Below are 11,843 nucleotides of genomic sequence, written 5' to 3'. Positions count from 1 at the left end.
AATGACAGGTTACCCCTCAAATCTCACTTGTACAACTGTCAAGCAGCTGAACACGAAGACACAAAGAACAAAGTTTAAACATTTCGCGTATAAAAAGCTCTCACCGTTACAAGAGCGTACTGGAAGCATAATGGGTATCAGACTAGGTACACCTCATGCAACTTCAGACAATGCCGGGACTAGCAAGTAGGACAGTGTTCTGAGGCTACACTAATACTTTTACACCCTATAATCAGGAGAAAGAAAACTGGCGTTCTACGGATCGGAGTGTGGAATGTCAAATGCCTTAATCGAGCAGGTAGGTTAGAAAATTTAAAAAGGGCAATGGATAGGTTAAAGTTAGATATAATAGGAATTAGTGACTTTCGGTGGCAGGAGGAATAAGACTTTTGGTCGGGCGAATATAGGGTTATAAATACAAAATCAAATAAGGGTAATGCATGAGTCGGTTTAATAATGAATAAAAAAAATAGGAGTGCGGGTAAGCTACTACAAACAGCATATTGAAGCCTTATTGTGTCCAAGATAGACACGAAGTCCACACCTACTACAGTAGTACAAGTTAATATGTCAACTAGCTCTAGAGATGACGATGAAATTGAAAAAAATGTATGATGAAATAAAAGAAATTATTCAGATAGTGAAGGGAGACGAAAATTTAATAGTTATGCGTGACTGGAAGCCGGTAGTTGGAAAAGGGAGAGAAGGTAACGTAGTAGGTCAATATGGATTGGGGCTAAGAAATGAAAGAGGAAGCCGCCTGGTAGAATTTTGCACAGAGCACAACATAATCATAGCTAACACTTGGTTCAAGAATCATAAAAGAAGGCTGTATACATGGAATAAGCCTGGAGATACTGACAGGTTTCAGATAGATTATATAATGGTAACACAGAGATTTAGGAACCAGGTGTTAACCTGTATGACATTTCCAGAGTCAGATGTGGACTCTGACCACAATCTATTGGTTATGAACTGTAGATTAAAACTGAAGAAACTACAAAAAGGCGGTAATTTAAGGAGATGGTTCTGGATAAACTGACTAAACCAGAGGTTGTAGAGTGTTTTAGGGAGAGCAAAAGGGAACAATTGACAGGAATGGGGAAAGAAATACAGTAGAAGAAGAATTGGTAGCTTTCAGAGATAAAGTAGTGAAGGCAGGAGAGGATCAAGTAGGTAAAAAGACGAGGGCTAGTAGAAATCCTTGGGTAACAGAAGAAATATTGAATTTAATTGATGAAAGAAGAAAATATAAAAATGCCGTAAATGAAACAGGCAAAAAGGAATACAATCATCTCAAAAATGAGATCGACAGGAAGTGCAAAATGGCTAAGCAGGGATGGCTAGAGGACAAATGTAAGGATGTAGAGGCTTATCTCACTAGGGGTAAGATAGATACAGCCTACAGGAAAATTAAAGAGACCTTTGGAGGAAAGAGAACCACTTGTATGAATATCAAGAGCTCAGGTGGTAACCCAGTTCTAACCAAAGAAGGGAAAGCAGAAAGGTTGAAGGAGTATATAGAGGGTCTATACAAGGGCGATGTACTTGAGGACAATATTATGCAAATGGAAGAGGATGTAGGTGAAGATGAACTGGGATATACGATACAGCGTGAAGAATATTGCTGCGCGGTGTGGGATCCTTACCAGGTGGGATTGACGGAGGACATCGAAAGGGTGCAAAAAAGGGCAGCTTGTTTTGTATTATCACGTAATAAGGGAGAGAGTGTGGCAGATATGATACACGAGTTGGGATGGAAGTCATTACAGCAGAGACGTTTTTCCTCGCGGCGAAACCTTTTTACGAAATTTCTGTCACCAACTTTCTCTTCCGAATGCGAAAATATTTTGTTGAGCCCAACCTACATAGGTAGGAATGATCATCAAAATAAAATAAGAGAAATCAGAGCTCGAACAGAAAGGTTTAGGTGTTCGTTTTTCCCGCGCGCTGTTCGGGAGTGGAATAGTAGAGAGATAGTATGATTGTGGTTCGATGAACCCTCTTCCAAGCACTTAAATGTGAATTGCAGAGTAGTCATGTATATGTATATGTAGATGTAGATGTAGAGTTTGACAGAGCACTCAAAGACCTGAGTCGAAACAAGGCCCCGGGAGTAGACAACATTCCATTAGAACTACTGACAACCTGACGAAACTCTTCCATTTGGTGAGCAAGATGTATGAGACAGGCGAAATACCCTCAGACTTCAGGAAGAATATAATAATTCCAAACCCAAAGAAAGCAGGTGTTGGCAGATGTGAAAATTACCGAACAATCAGTTTAATAAGTCACAGATGCAAAATACTAACGTGAATTCCTTACAGACGAATGGAAAACCTGGTAGAAGCCGACCTGGGGGAAGATCAGTTTGGATTCCGTAGAAATATTGGAACATGTGAGGCAATACTGACCCTACGACTTCTCTTAGAAGCTAGATTAAGGAAAGACAAACCTACGTTTCTAGCATTTGTAGACTTAGAGAAAACTTTTGACAATGTTGACTGGAATACTCTCTTTCAAATTCAGAATGTGGCAGGGGTAAAATACAGGGAGCGAAAGGCTATTTACAATTTGTACAGAAACCAGATGGCAGTTATAAGAGTCGAGGGACATGAAAGGGAAGCAGTGGTTGGGAAGGGAGTGAGACAGGGTTGTAGTCTCTCCCCGATGTTATTCAATCTGTATATTGAGCAAGCAGTGAAGGGAACAAAAGAAAAAATCGGTGTAGGTATTAAAATCCATGGAGAAGAAATAAAAACTTTGAGGTTCGCCGATTACATTGTAATTCTGTCAGAGACAGTAAAGGACTTTGAAGAGCAGTTGAACGGAATGGATAGTGTCTTGAATGGCGGATATAAAATGAACATCAACAAAAGCAAAACGAGGATAATGGAATGTAGTCGAATTAAGTCGGGTGATGCTGAGGGAATTAGATTAGGAAATGAGACACTTATAGTAGTAAAGGAGTGTTGCTATTTGGAGAGCAAAATAACTTATGATGGTCGAAGTAGAGAGGCTATAAAATGTAGACTGGCAATGACAAGGAAAGCGCTTCTGAAGAAGAGAAATTTGTTAACATCGAGTACTGATTTAAGTGTCAGGAAATCGTTTCTGAAAGTATTTGTATGGAGTGTAGCCATGTATGGAAGTGAAACATGGACGATAACTAGTTTGGACAAGAAGAGAATAGAAGCTTTCGAAACGTGGTGCTACAGAAGAATGCTGAAGATTTGATGGGTAGATCACATATTTAATGAGGAGGTATTGAATAGAATTGGGCAGAAACGAGTTTGTGGCACAAAGTGACTAGAGGAAGGGATCTGTCGGTAGGACATGTTCTGAGGCATAAAGCGATCACCAATTTAGTATTGGAGGGCAGCGTAGATAGTAAAAATCATAGAGGGAGACCAAGAGATGAATACACTAAACAGATACAGAAGGATGTAGTTTGCAGTAGGTACTGGGAGATGAAGAAACTTGCACAGGATAGAGTAGCATGGAGAGCTGCAGCAAACCAGTCTCAGGACTGAAGACCACAACAACAACAACAATAACCTGCTGGTTATAAGATCAAAAGTTGGATCCAGTAGAACCATGTCTAGCAAAGGACTATGGCGTTGAAACAACCTTCCAGTTGACGATAGCTTCACTTTTACTACTTCCTTTGCCATCTTAGATTAAAGTATATTTGTAAAGAACAGGGAAGAAGGATCGAGTTGATGATCTACCTGGTAGGAGGCAAAGGATGAAAGATTAATGTCCAGCAGACATCGTGGTCATTAGAGACGGATTTAGCAGCACACACTGTGGCAGTGGCATCAGACGCACGAAAAAGTCCTCATGTTCTTGTACTGACTTATGGAAGCCACGAAGAGCAGAAGCAGAATGCGTGGAAAGACGAAATGAATGTCATTTTTTCCTGGTCCAGTGTCTTAGACTGCGCTTCTCGTCGCACAGTAAAATGAAAATATAGTGGTAGGCACAGCTTTTGGCATGGAAGTAATTAATTTTTGTATGGGTGTTCTTCAATGTCGTGCCAATCTCAAATGAGAGGGAACAAGGGCAAAGAAGGAATAAGCAGGCCCCGACAAACGCCGTAAACGGAACGCAGGTGAAGTGGACGGCAAAGTTGTCTGCTAAGGATGACTCAGCAGTGTTCCTGTAGCAGCTGTTGCGCAATAGCAAGCCGCGACGCACTGGAAGCAGCGATAGCGAGAAGACGGAGGCTTAAAAAGGCGTGAGTGTTGTTTGCGGACGACAGAACTCCGTTGATGTAACGGACGCCAGAGTGTGAAGTCGGCGATTATGGGGATCGAAAAATACGCCGGTCGTGTTGCCATGGTGACGGGTGCCAACTCAGGCATCGGCTACGCGATCACGCAGGCGCTGCTCGGCCATGGAATCATAGTCGTCGGCTTCGACAAGGCAGTCGATAAACTCCAGGTAAACATGCTCCATTCTCTTGAGGCTGTCATGAGCCTCATTTTAACTCAGCTTAGTCTTTAGCATGATAGCCAATCCTTTTTTTTTTTTCTTTTTGACTTTAAACCATGTCAGCCAATCTTCTAGCAGAGTATAGGAACTTCGTTCTTTTTCTCGCCTATGCTGTAATACGTCGACAGTGACTGTTTACAAGTGAAAGGATCCGGCATTTGATAGCTCAAGCAGCTTCCCAGACTGATGCGCACCGGATCAGCTAAGCGTAGTGCCTGATTTGATATCTTAGACAACAAGAAGTAGTGCCAATATTTAATTGCCTGCGAATGAAGGTGAAAATAAAGAACCATCCCCGTCCAAAACTACAGAACGTTTGCTGTTGTTTACATTTTTTTTATTTTCATTAACCTCGTTCAAACCATACAGCCATTATTTTTAACAGCAAACCTAAAACGTATTAATGATACGCAGTGTTAGTGCGGTATGAAGGAAGACACCAGTAGCAGCAACACTAACTGATCTCTACTCGGGGCATGGGTGTGTGTGATGTCCTTAGGTTAGTTAGGTTTGAGTAGTTCTAAGCCTAGGGGATTGATGACCTCAGATGTTAAGCCATTTGATTTCTACTCAGGGCAGGTTTAAGGCCTAAACAGCGCAAGCCGCCGCTTTCGGCGTCACCTGAGCAGAGGCACCACAACAGTCCTTTATTGCACATGACGTATCACAATTATTAGAAGCCGCCGTTTAGAACTCCATGATGAGAGGGGCGCTCAAGTGCAAGATTTTTTTACGGTGAATATCACAATTGGTAGCGAAAACTGACACGGGTGAAAGTGTAGTTTGTTAAAGGCAGACGGGGTGGGTGCGCCAAATGATAAGCAGTTTGTGTGTGGAAAAATGTTTTCGACAGGTCCTGTCTCTACGATTACGACAATCAACTCATTTACTACAGAGTGTAGTGAAATGTAGACATCACTTACCCCCAATTACGTACAGTTTTGTACCAACGTAAGACTTAGTGACATACGAAAACATACTGAACTTTTTATCAATCGGGTAAATGGCAATACAATTTTTAGGCTTTTTTTTACGCTAGATTTGATATTCTATAACATATGTTAAAAAGGCTGCAAGACAGGGATTAGTCCTTTGCTCCTACGGTTCAATCCACACATCGAAGAAGCAATGACAGGAATAAAAGAAAGGTTCAAGAGCGGAATTAAAATTCGAGAAGGAAGGACATCAGCGATAATACTCGCCCATTATTGCTATCCTCAGAGAAAGTGAAGAAGAATTACAGATCTGTTCAATGGAATGGAGAATGTAATAATTCAATGGAATGGAGAATGTAATAAGTACAGATTGTGGACTAATGGTAAACCGAAGAAAGACGAAAGGAAAGAGAAGTAGCAGAAATGAGAACAGTGACAAACATAACGTCATAATTGGTGATTACGAAGTAGATGAAGATTAATAATTCTGCTACCTGGGCAGCGAAATATCCCATGACGGACGGAGCAAGAAGGGCATAAAAAGCAGACTTGCAATGGCAGAAAGGGCCCTCCTGGTCAAGATAAGTCTACTGATATCAAACATAGGCCTTAATATCAAGAATGTACGTTTGGAGCACATCATTGTACGGTAGTGAAACATAGACTGTTGGAAAACTGAAACAGAAGACAGTCGATGCATTTGAGATGTGGTGCTACAGAAGAACTGATGAGGTAAGGAATGAGCAGCTTCTGCGCGAAATCTGCGAGGAAAGAGAAACAGTGACAAGAAGGAGGGACAGAATAATAGGACATCTGTTAAGACATCAGGAATAGCTTCCATGCTACTTGAGAGAGCTGTAGAGGATAATAACTGTAGAGTAGGGCAGAGAGTGGAATACAGGACACCTAGCAAATAACTGAGGTCGTGGTTTGTAATCTGAGATGAAAAGGTTGCCACAAGAGAGGAATTCGTAGCGGGTCTCATCATATCAGTCAGAAGACTGATGACTCAAAAAATAAAAGAAAAATTGTGTGTGTGTTGGATGGTAAGGGGGGGGGGGGGTAGAGGAGAGGAAAGCGAGGAGAGGGGAATCGAGCGCACGTGCGAACGAATAGAGAACTTGAACTAGAATTGAAATTGTAACTGTTCAGATGGATGACCTACGGGAGAAAAATATAAAATTTAAACGAAAAAAGTTTCTTCATTGTACTTATTACATTACGTTTTGTATTATGTGGGTGTTAAAGGATCTACCATCGATGTTCTTGTTGCTATGTCCATACTGATGAAGTCTCAGTTTCCTTTTTTTATTTACATCGACAGGTGTGAATACTCGTAGTTGCTACAATAAACTTATATCCACTAAGGCATTTTACAGAAAACTAAAAGTAATATGACTTGAAAATACGTTTTTTCAGTTCTCCACTTGACTGCTTTCTTAACAATTGCTTGCTGTTTAACAAGTGTGTTGAAAACAGAAGAATCATGTAAATCTGTTGTTCAACAGTCACTCAAACTGAAAGACAACGCCAGCAGTTTGCACGTTGTGGAGGGAGACTTGACGGATGAGGACAGCATTCTGGCAGCTTTCAAGTGGATACGTGACCACCTGTCTGGCGTCGACATCATGATCAACAACGCTGGCATCTGCACCACCTTCGATCTGTCATGTAAGTGTTAGCAGAAATTTTTTTTCAGTCAGTAGACCAGAAAAGTAGCTGCATATGTGGAAGGCCACCGAAACGGCTGTTCATATTCTGTGTTACACTTGGACTCAAGAACGTACGTAAACGGTTACATTCCAGTGAATTTTAAGGCATTCCTTAGGAAGACGACAAGTGTACGTTATTTACAAGCACATTCAAACTACCTTGTGTTAGATAATAATTTCTAGTACTGATAATTTGAAAGATCAGTAACGAACACTTGCGTAACTCGTGAACATAACTGTAGCATTCAATAGTTTTCTTTCTCTTCCTGATTACAGTCCAATGAACCAATACAAAAAATCTGGTGTGAGACAACAACAATACAAATGAAAACACGACAGATCACTACAAGAGTGGTTTTATGCTGTCGTGAGATATTGCTAGCCATGTTGCCGTGGTGCAAGTCGGCAGTTCACTTTCACTAACTTTCAAAATTTCTTGGTGATATTTGAGTATCTGTAGCGATTCTAAAAAGGCCAGTAATAACATTAGAATTGCGCTAACACGAATCAGTTCATGTAATTAGCAAATAGTTGTTAAAAACTTCTTCATAAAAATCAGATAAAATCATTACCATCGTGGAGACTTACCACAGAGTAATACGAGTTTGGAGCTACCATGACGTTGCAATTCATGGTCTATTTCAAAATCGCAGCGGCAATTGTTATTCGGTAGGAAACAAATATTGGTAAGAAAACTGTGTCTAGCCCTAGTCTGTCACTCGACGTCGTTTATGTGGAAAAAACGAGTTTCTCGTACTTGTGGCTTGGTCAACAAGTCTACAATCGAAACATTTTACACATCACTAACGCGGCATTTCGATTTAAATAACTGAAAAAAAAAGAAATGTAAGAGATTAAAATAATAATGAATGCGAGAAATTAATGTGGGATAGCATATGATAGAAGTTGTTGAAAGTGGTAATGTGATATTAAATTGCTTTTGAAAGGCTAAGGGTACCAGCACTGACAGGAGTTCACGATACAGAGAAGAAGCACATTAGTTCTTTTATCATATCTAATTTGGTGAAAAAAATTCTACAGGAGAAGAGAAAGCTTGCTATGGGGGAAAATGACACGAGGACAGAATTGGAGAGTATGTTCATGAACAAATTTGCACCTTGCCTATACTTGCCTGTCTGATGTGACCTGTACTAAATTTGTAGTGTTTTTGATCTTTGTTGTTATATTAACTAAACGAAATACTTTTTCGTCTTATTTCATAAACTTACCATCATTTCGCCACATGATCCACTGTCTCCTATTTATGTCCATGCCCCAAGAAGATTATGACCAGAAACTTCATACAATAAAAACAATAGTTACAAATAATTAACTAGTATACAACATATTAGCAAAATTCTGAACAAAAAACTAAAGAAGAAAGCCAAATCCTTACTGTATCTACTGAACAACGTAGATAGACCGAAAAAGAAATGGTGTAACTTACGTTTTATGTGTGAAATTTCTAATACAATAAGCCAGGTTTTAAAGGTGTTTATCTTTTGAATTGAGGAAACATCTGCCTAATGTCTATGGGACTAAGGAAAACACAAAGCAATCCGAGGCGGTGTCCTCCAAGAACGACAGAAGCCACCGACAGCGTGCGACAGCTTCAGGCGACAAAACACAACCGCATGAAACTCTCCATGGAGATTCCTCCCTCTTGAAATTTCATGCACAGCATTCCTTTTCGCTTTATTTTCTAAAGTAGATCTAGTTCTGTAGCCTTACTCTCCAGATACAATATTCTGCAGGTTAAGGACGCCGTTTTATAGAAACAGTTGGTTGGCTCGCAGCAGCTATCTTGCAGCACGACATGGTCGCTCGCACGCAGGACACCCAAGGTTTTCGCCCGGTGTTGCTGTTTGCCGCTGGAGTGTCGCGTATCCAGAAGTCGCTCGCTTCTGTCGCCCACGTAGGACACGGTCTCAGATTGCTCTGTGTTTTCCTTAGTTCCATAGACATTAGGTAGATGTTTCTTCAATTCAAAAGATAAACAAACGGCCATCATTAAATAAGAGGTTAATAAGATCATCTGCCAAGAGTATCAGTCCTGCTGTACAGTGCAGACAAGGAGGTAAATCTGTATTAGGCTCAGAGGACACACAGAAGTTGTAGATTAAAGAAGCCAGATTCATCCTTTACCGAACATTGCTTAAACCAGACCCACAAATACACAATAGATGTAGATGCCCTACAAGTACAGGGAAACCATACAAAACTCACTCCATCAGAAATATTAGAAATTAAAAAATAACAAATATGTGCATCCTCAGATCTCAGTTCCATTATGCTCCCCTTTTAAACAATGTTACAACCGTTGGTGGCACCTTCATTAATACATAGATAATAACACAAATTCCCATTCCTGTGAACTTAGCTCTACTCTTTATTCATATTACTGTAAATGCTGTTGTAGAATACAATTGTAAGAATGTAAAAATTGTGAACAGAGATAACTTTTTTAGTTTAAGACAATAATCGGTGGATGACGTGTTTATCTTTGCTTGGTTGTCATCTTTTTGGATCAGTTGTGTGCTAGAAAATGGGCTTGTGACCCGTAATCTCATTCATATAATAATAATAATAATGATAAAGTTTCCGGGACAAGGCAAAAAAGTATAAGGGCGCGATCCAAAAGATTCCGTTCGAAGCTGTGCAATCCAGGACCGGTAAGCAAATGAGGAAATCACCGTGAGCAATGAAGATAGCCTTTTAGTAAGACACCGTGTCCTGCTGTATGAAGAAGTCCTTAACTGCGTACTATACATCCACGTGCGACAGGAATCGTCGGGCATTCAAGGGATCTTTCAAGGGACTAAAGGTGTGGTAATTGCATGGCTTAATGGACGAATCTGGTCTCCAAAATCGAAAGGCGACTAGTATCGAATAGCGACCACCACTATTCCACAACGTGTTTTTCGACAGACATAATGCTCCATAGATGTACTTCATTTTACAATGGATGTCTACCGGTATTTGACCTTCAACAGCCAAGAAGTAAATAACAACAGGCAGGTGCTGTTTGGGCGCATTTGGTAATAACGTCGCCGGAGTTCATGCTTCCGCATTTTCCGCACGCACGACGTAAGTACACAAATATCACAGTGATCCCTTCCGTAAAAGTTGATGCTTATATACCTGCACCTGAGTCGCACTACGTTGCATGTATGCTGTAGCGACGCTTCAAACGGGAACTTTTGATCACCTATTATATTTCGTTTAGTTCATACAATATAGAATGTTCCACCAGGAACACACACTTGATCGGTTAAATCCTGTAGTGTTGTTTATTGTTACTACTTAAAGGGAATATTACTTTACTGACTGTTAATTAAAGTGAAGAAACTGATCACAGCACTAGAGGTAATATCACTTCGCAGTACTGACAGGAGAGATACTTATGGCCTTATTGGTATTAATACTTACAAACACATTGAAAAAAAAATTTAGTGTTACACCACTGCGAACGCTACCAAACCGATAGACCAGTATATACATGAATGCGACGTACATTGTTTAAAATTTAATTGTTATGTCGTCTTACACTAAAGAGCCAAAGATTGGTACGCCTACATAACATCGTTCACGGCCCCCGCTAGCACGAAGTGTCGCAACACGATGTGGCACGGACTTGACTAATGTCTGAAGTAGTGCTGGAGCGAATTGACACCATGAATCCTGCAGGGCTGTTTATAAATCCGTAAGAGTACGACGGGGTGGAGATCTCTTCCGAACAACATGCTGCAAGGCATCCCAGATATGGTCCATAACCTTCATGTATGGGGGGGGGGGGGGGGGTGTTTGGTGGCCAGCCGGCCACTGTGGCTGAGCGGTTCTAGGCGCTTCGGCCTGGAATCGCGCGACCGCTTCGGTCGCAGGTTCAAATCCTGCCTCGGGCATGGATGTGTGTGGTGTCCTTAGGTTAGTTAAGTTTAAGTAATTCTAAGTTCTAGGGGACTGATGACCTCAGATATTAAGTCCCATAGTGCTCAGACCCATTTTGGTGGCCAGCAGAAATGTTTAAACTCAGAAGAGTGTTCCTGGAGCCACTCTGTAGCAAATCTGGAAGTGTGGGATGTCGCATTGTCTTGTTGGAATTGCTCAAGTCCGTCGGAATGCACAACGGACGCGAATGGGGAAGGTCATAAGACAGGATGCTGTCTTCTCGGCGTGCGGGATGCATCGGTTTCTATGGCTTAATAGGGTACGCACAGGAAGAAAGCGGACTACGTGGGCAGGGGGACCAGTGTGAGGAGGTTTGACCCAGCGACCTGCAATCTCTCTCAAACGATTTTACAGGGACTAATCAGTAACATATGTTTGTTGATGAATTGCCTTAAATTTCAGTATTCGTCATATTTAACATGATATTCGCGCTTTAGTATGACACTAGACAAAATTCGAAAAGTCTGCAATGAATCATGTGAGAAAGATGACAGAGTGAATGAGTGCACACAACGTTCTGCGCCTACGCAAGCAGGGACATTAGTGCATGCACCTGTGAAGTGACTGCACAGTCCTGAAAACGAACTAAGATGCTTCCACAAATGCCGGAGTTTTTGGCCTCTGTGCTGTGTGAACAAAGCTACACGCATGTGTCAGTACCTCAAAGCGAAGGGGTAGCTTTGTACGGTACGTAAAGTTGCTCAGAGATTTTGTTTGCCAGTAGCGAGTGATTACACTGTAACTCATCTGT

At 41.1% G+C, this 11,843-nt stretch overlaps 1 protein-coding gene across 1 annotated transcript in view; it reads left to right on the top strand.

Annotated features, from left to right (window-relative positions):
• Positions 1-4,178: 4,178 nt before the first annotated feature.
• The window catches only part of LOC126336671 (dehydrogenase/reductase SDR family member 11-like), a 32,159-nt gene continuing 24,494 nt past the window's right edge, over positions 4,179-11,843 (top strand). The window contains exons 1-2 of the mRNA XM_050000618.1: positions 4,179-4,446; positions 6,941-7,103. Coding sequence (XP_049856575.1) covers positions 4,309-4,446; positions 6,941-7,103 — 301 coding nt within the window. The 5' untranslated portion in view covers positions 4,179-4,308. The remainder of the gene's footprint in view (positions 4,447-6,940; positions 7,104-11,843) is intronic.

The sequence above is a fragment of the Schistocerca gregaria genome, chromosome 2 (assembly GCF_023897955.1).
Source record: "Schistocerca gregaria isolate iqSchGreg1 chromosome 2, iqSchGreg1.2, whole genome shotgun sequence".
Taxonomy (NCBI): Eukaryota; Metazoa; Arthropoda; class Insecta; order Orthoptera; family Acrididae; genus Schistocerca; species Schistocerca gregaria.
Note: the sequence above shows the minus strand (reverse complement) of the source record. Positions and strands in the feature narration are given on the sequence as shown.